This window comes from Mobula hypostoma, chromosome 7 (genome assembly GCF_963921235.1).
Source record: "Mobula hypostoma chromosome 7, sMobHyp1.1, whole genome shotgun sequence".
In the NCBI taxonomy this organism is placed as follows: Eukaryota; Metazoa; Chordata; class Chondrichthyes; order Myliobatiformes; family Myliobatidae; genus Mobula; species Mobula hypostoma.
In genome coordinates this window covers 152263048-152270199 of record NC_086103.1, presented here as the reverse complement: position 1 = coordinate 152270199, position 7152 = coordinate 152263048, and the positions used below count along the sequence as shown (strand labels likewise).

At 37.2% G+C, this 7152-nt stretch overlaps 1 protein-coding gene across 1 annotated transcript in view; it reads right to left on the bottom strand.

Moving 5' to 3' along the window:
• Positions 1 to 243: 243 nt before the first annotated feature.
• The window catches only part of rfc3 (replication factor C (activator 1) 3), a 33291-nt gene continuing 26382 nt past the window's right edge, over positions 244 to 7152 (bottom strand). Inside the window, exon 9 of the mRNA XM_063054320.1 lies at positions 244 to 4917. Coding sequence (XP_062910390.1) covers positions 4726 to 4917 — 192 coding nt within the window. The 3' untranslated portion in view covers positions 244 to 4725. The remainder of the gene's footprint in view (positions 4918 to 7152) is intronic.

Sequence of the window (7152 nt, the reverse complement as noted above, 5' to 3'; positions counted from 1 at the left end):
GACCCACCCAGCCAACATACTTTTCATCCCTCTTCCCTCCGGGAGAAGGCTCAGGAGCTTGGAGACTCGTACGGCCAGATTTGCGAACAGCTTCTTTCCAACTGTGATAAGACTGCTGAACGGATCCTGACCCGGATCTGGGCCGTACCCTCCAAATATCCGGACCTGCCTCTCAGTTTTTTGGCACTACCTTACTTTCCCTTCTCTATTTTATATTTATAATTTAAATTTTTAATATTTACTATCGATTTGTACTCCAGGGAGCACGAAGCACAGAATCAAATATCGCTCTGATGATTGTACACTCTAGTATCAATAGTTTGGCGACAATAAATTAAAGTAAATAGGCCAGGTAGTATTCACAAAATACCCCCAGACTCGAATTATTTTTGGATTCTGGTACACCAATGTACAATATCTGACATTTCAAATGCAGAGAATATACATTGTATTTGTAGGAAAATGAACCAGTAAAACTGAAATCTAAGTGCACTTCAAATTCAAATTGTTGCCTGGTATTTCCAGTTTCCTGACATCTTGGAATAAAAAGTGCAATTTAATTATCTTACAAGTATAAACTCCTACAATATTTCAATTTTAAAGAATAACATTTGCAATGTTTTGAGTGAATTTTGTATTAAATTTCCTTGAGGTTATTAATTGTAAGTCAATTTTCAGTCTGTTAATAGTTATCTTCAGTCATTTTAAACTGGGTCTAATGCAAGTGGTATTAGTTTCAGTGACTTTTAGGTACAGAGACAGTTTCTCTGGGCAACTCATTCTGCTACTTTAATCAACTAAAACAAAATATTGTTCTCAAATATACAATGGAATATATTTAAAAACAAAGTTGCTTTTACAAATTAAATTAAAATTATGCTCAATTTTGCTAGTTTACAGTAGATGTTGCATTTGGTGTTAATATATTTGAGGGGAAAATAGAGTAAAAACCTTTTGAAATGGGTGAAGTTTACACAGACTTTGTAATTACAACCTTCAAAATTTATATCAACTTAAGATAACCACCCATTCCACCTTGTGTTTCACATTTCCAGAATTCTCTTTCCTACCCCAACCTCCTGCGAGTTTCAATTTAATTCATCACTTCCTAACCTAATCATAGGACCATTTATAATGACCAATTAACCTACCCAGTACATCTTTGGACTGTAGGAGGAAACCCACGCATTCCATGGGGAGGACGTACAAGGCCTCCTTACAGAGGACGCCCAGAGCTGCAATAGCGTCACACTAACCACTATGCTATCGTGATGCTCTCCTGTCACAGCATCACCACTATTTTTCAGCTGTCATTCAATCAGTCTTACTTTACACCCTTTTACAGACCTTCCCTTTTATTGTCATTGCTGCTATATTCTTTGAGCACAAAACTTATGTCATTCCTAACTTCTCCCAGTTCTAATTAAAAAAAAAATCACACCTGTTGGATATTCTCAACATTTTCTCTTTTCATTCAGACCTCCTTAATTTTGGATCATCTAGTTGTAGAAAACCTGCCATCTTTATCAAGACCAGTGTAAATGTAACTCTCGTTGGCAGTGCTGTTAACTTCCCTTTGAAATAATTTAGCAAGCAAGGAACAATTAGGGATGGATAATAAATGCTTCATTCATACAAATGTCTACATGCTGTGTGCAAATAAGTTTTACAAACTTGTCTTGCCATCACATTGACCTCAAATGAATTTCTACTTCTCAGTGCATGCAAGGGGAATTCAGGATTATGGGGAAAAAGCAAGAAGGTGGAACTGAGTCCATGGGCAGATCAGACATGATCTTCTTGAATGGTGGAGAGGGCCTGATGGACAAGATGGCCTACTCCTGGTCATATTTCTTACGTTCTTATATCTCCTCACCTTCTCATAATCACAGCATCATAAAATACCATTTGGTCCTTTGAGTCTAAGCCAACTTTTTCTAGACCAAATGAGTCAGTCATTTTCTCTGTTGCCATTACCTTCGCCCTGCAAATTCATTTCAGTCCAACTTACATTTGTAAACAGTGATCATTGGGAAGATCTGTGGGAAAGAACTAAAACTATGGTTAGGCCAAAACCAGAATTTTGCATTTAGTTCTGGTTATTACACTTCAGAGGATAATTACACGAATGATTCCAGGAATGAGGAATTTAAGATACAAATTTAAGTTAGAAATGTTAAGCGAATGTAGTGTAAGTGGATGGTTGATGGTTTGCATTGATTTGGTGGGACAAGAGGCCTATCTTCCATGCTGTATATCATTATGATTGCTGTATCTAAACTTCCTAAATTTTGTACTTCTCTGTAAAATCACCCCTCAACCTGCATTGCTGTAAGGAGAACAAATCCAACTTCTCAAACTTAACTTGTATCTTTATTCCCTCATTCCTTGAACTATTTTGGTAAATGTCCATTGTTCCACAGACCTTCACATCCTTAAATTATAGGTACCAGAACTGGATACAATACTTCAATCTTGGCTAAACCATGGCTTTATTCAGCGCAACTTCCCTACTTTTGTATCCATTAACCCCATCTACGAAGCTTCAGAAACTAGTTGCTTTGCTGTTTGATCTCATAACATAGAAACCTAGAAAACCTATAGCACAATACAGGCCCTTCGGCCCACAAAGCTGTGCCGAACATGTCCTTGCCTTAGAAATTACCTAGGGTTACCATAGCCCTCTATGTCCTACTTCTTCCAGCACTATCCAGAATGTTGTCTTCTACTTTTATTTCTCAGATGCTAATTTGAATAGTTTATACAGGAGATTGAAATGCAAATAGCATTATGATAACAAATTAAATGAAACTCCACTTTCTATTGAGTAAAATTATATGTTGTAGATTTAGGTCAGAAGAAAAAGCCTTCCCTATTCATATCATTCTTATGCTATGCATTCAAACTTGAGTAGCTGTTATACTTTAAAGCTTTGTACATTATAAGCTTCCATTTCAAAATTTGTTTCTTTTTTAAAAAAACACGATCTTTGGTAGACATTCTATTTCTAATTATTCTTGTCCTCATTCATTTTCTAAGCTCATTAGATGTCAGCTCACTAGTATTAGAAATCTTTCATGTTGGCAGCAAATTGGATTTAGAAATAATAAGTTTCCACTGTGTTAGCAGATGAGAAAGTGATGGAAATTCAGCCTTAAGGAAGCCTTATGAACATATACGAATAATAAATAATGATATTTTGCAAGGTTCTGCTAGCGGTAGAGTGCTTGGAATTCACTAATAGATCAAGATAAATGAAAGTACACTAATGAGAACTGTCAGGGACAAGCTTGTGGGAACGTACACAAGATCATCAAAACAAATGATTTTAATAACAGCATCTATAAATATTCACACTGAGAATGTCTAATTAAACAATACTTCAGAAACTATGGGGTGAACTTAATTTCAAATATGGATTTTATGAGAATAGGCAGGTATCCAAAACTATTATTGCAGGGTAACTGCAAAATTAGAACTGATCCAGAAAGAATGTGAAATGGCCTTCAGTGACACAGTGATAACAGTTATTTTAATGTCAAACTAATATTAGCTGCTGAACAGCAGACAACGGATTGTCAGGAGTAAAGTCTATATAGACCAGCTGCTACCAATACTGTTCCAACTGCTCATCCAATTAGCCAGTTTGGGATTGGAGCTAAATATGCTACTGGTGAAAAACAAATAATTCTGCAGGATTATATTAGTCTCTTAATTGCAGAGAGCTATTAAACAAATGAAAATGCTTAGTTTGGATATTAGATTCTGTCAGCCCCTTGAGGTAAATAAAGGCCTGAAGCACAGACACCATCTACAGCAAGGTAATTCAAGGAACAAAAAAAATCAACTTGCATTAATATAGATATGATTGAAGACAGTCCAAAAGCAACATTAAGGTATGAAAGTATTCTTAATAATAATCAAAAATATTCTTCCTTGACAAGGTTAAGGATAGGTGAGGGGAAAAGAAGTACAACAGTGTAGCGTTTAATCCAAGTGCAAACTAATCCAATTTAAAGTTGTGTTCAATCCAAAGAACAACAATTTTTTTCTTCACTTTTGTGAAGAATTTTGAAATCCAATAAACAAATAAGGATTTGCAAAAAGATCACCATTCATATTAAATAAAAAATTCCCATTCCTTTGGTACCAACTTTTTTCTAGTGACTCGATGCAAATTATTTTTGAGATTTTTAAAAAATACTTTGGAATAATTTGACTAAGAATATCCAATTCTCTATTCATCAATAACATACAGAATACAAATACATTAATTATCCATTAAAAATCATGGTTATACTTAATTTCAGAAATATGCTTTGTGTATTTTGAAGTATAAACTTTTCCAAGTTAGACAGAACACAATACAGCAGCTTTTCCTCTTCCAATCTGCTTCTGTTCTCTTTTCCTCCATTATCTTACAAACTAATTCCAAAAGCAAAGGAATTACATTCAGCTGAAAATAATGAGCTCAAAGTTAACACAAATGGATTTTCATTAATATTAATCCTGTTTATTATGGATTCAGGCAATTGTTTACAGCCTATCAGGTTGCGTATTGCTGTTTTGGGACAAAAGGGGTTTGTGCAAAACTGGGCGAGGTTTATTCAGAGTAAATCTGAAGTGTACCACAAGTATCAGATTAGATTCTAAAGCATGTAAAGACTCATCCAGTTATATTCACATTCTTTCAAAGCTGAAGAACATCTTTAAACAGAATATTTATTAGAATATCATGGCTTCCATACCATCTTCCATGAATTGTTTATAAATGGCCATAAATTTAGCCACAAATGCTTCCAGGTGATAGATGGCCTTGTTGCCAAGTTGTAGACGATGTTCATAATAAGCAGCCATCTGTGCAACCTCCCCTTTAAGTAAACCATCACAGTTGTTTAACAACTCTAATAAGAGCCCCTAAAACAGGAAAAAAATACAAAGTCCAAAATGTTACAGCTCAATTACACTTGCAAAGAGCAGTTCAAATAGATCAGTGCAATTTATGAATTATTCCAAAACACATCAGTGATTGTGCAAGCAGACTGTGATAAGCAATCATACTTCTAACTTGGTCGAAAATGCAATTTAACCAATGTCGAACATGTAATTTCAATCACTTTTCCTCTTTACTCATTTGATTATCTGTTCTTGTTAGTTGGACACAAATTCTATCTGGACATTTAAATTTGACGTTAATTGGCTTTATTCACACAGTTCTTTCAACTACTCCAATCTTCTGCCACTATTTGCAAACTAGCATTTTGCAGCATATTCTACAATAATTCAAAATGCAGGAGTATTTCTATACGTACTAGGTCACAATGGCAAAGAGCACTGTAATGAAATCTTTGAATTTTTTGCTGTCAATCATAGTTTTTGTTTGCATCTGAAAGGCAGCTCCATTGGGATTATCACAGGCCTCAGTATTCAGTCCCTTGCTTTAAATAATGCACATTAATGTTTTATAACTAAATTAGGGACCATGATAAAGAAGTTTGTAGATGATTCTAAAATTGGCTGTGTGGCTGACAGTGAGGAGGATAGCTTCAGGCTGTAGAAAGATACTGATGGTCTGATCAGTAGGGCATAGAAATAGCAAATTAAATTTAATTCACAGAATTATGAGATAACCTGCTGGGGAGATGTAACACTGGAATACATGATATATGGGAGGTTACCAACAAATGTAGGGAACTGTGATTATACTGAAGAGAGCATACTAGGATATAGTGGAGAAGCTAGAGATATTTTATTTGGAATAGAGTAAACTAAAAGGAAATTTAACTGAGGTACATAAAATCAAGTGAAGCCTGGATAGGAAATAATAAATAGGAAGGACCCATTTTCCATCACAGAGGGAATCAAAAACCAGAAGGCCTCAAGTTAAAGTAATTAGATAGTAATAGGCATGATAAAGTTCCCCCCCTCCCCCCATATGATGGGATAGACCGAAGGGCAGGGAGCTCATGGTATTACAGGAAAAATACAAGCATGGACAGAAAATTGGCTGACTCGTAGAAGGCAAAGAGTGGGAATAAAGGCCTTCATGTTGGTTGACAGTAACTAGCGGTGTTCCGCAGGGATCAGTGTTGGGTCCATACTTTTCATATTGTATGTTAATGATCTGGATGACGGAACTGATAACTTTGTGGCAAAGTTTACAGCTGATTTGAAGATAGGTGGAGGAAAAGGTAGTGTTGAGGAAACAGGGAGGCTGTAGAAGGACTTGGACAGATTGGGAGAATGAACAAAGAAGTGGCAGATGGAATATAGTGCAAGGAAGTGTACAGTCATGCACTTCGGTAGAAGGAATAAAAGCATAATCTATTTTCCAGACAGGGAGAAAATTCAAGAATTAAAGGTGCAAAGGGAGGTCCTGCCCTTTAACTTAGCACCTAACTCCCTGAACTCCCTATGCAGAACCTCGTCACTCATCCTACCCATGTCATTAGTACCTACATGGACCCGACTTCTGGCTGTTCACCCACCCACTCAAGAATGCCGAGGACTCGATCTGAGATATCCCAGACCCTGGCACATGGGAGGCAACATACCATACGGGAATCTCATTCTCACCCACAGAACCTCCTGTCCATTTCCCTAACTAACAAATCCTTTATCACCACAGTTGCCTCTTCTTCCCACCCACCCCCCCACCTTCTGAGCAACAGAGGTATACTTGGTGCCAAACACCCGACCACTGGGACTTCCCTTTGTTAGGTCACCCCCCCCCACCCCCGACAGTATCCAAAGTGATACCTGTTGTTGAGGGGAATGGCCCACAGAACTCCTTAACCCCCTTCCCGACTGTCACCCAATTTCCTATGTCCTGCACCTTGGGTGTAACTACTTCTCCATATGTCCTATCTATCACCCTTTCAGCCTCTGAATAATCTGGAGTTCATCCAGTTCCAGCTCCAACTCCTTAACACTTCTCACAGTTGTAGTCATCAGGGGCACTGGAGGTCTCCCTGCCTTCCCACATCCCACATTTCACTATTCCACCTGTCATCCCCACTGTCCTAGTTGAGCAGATATAAAGAAGAGAAGGAAAAACTTGAGCTTTTCTTTCCTTTGCTTACTGAGCGAAGCCTCTTTGCTGAAGCCTCGAAGAGCTAAAACCTTAAGATCACCACTCTATGTGCACTCGAC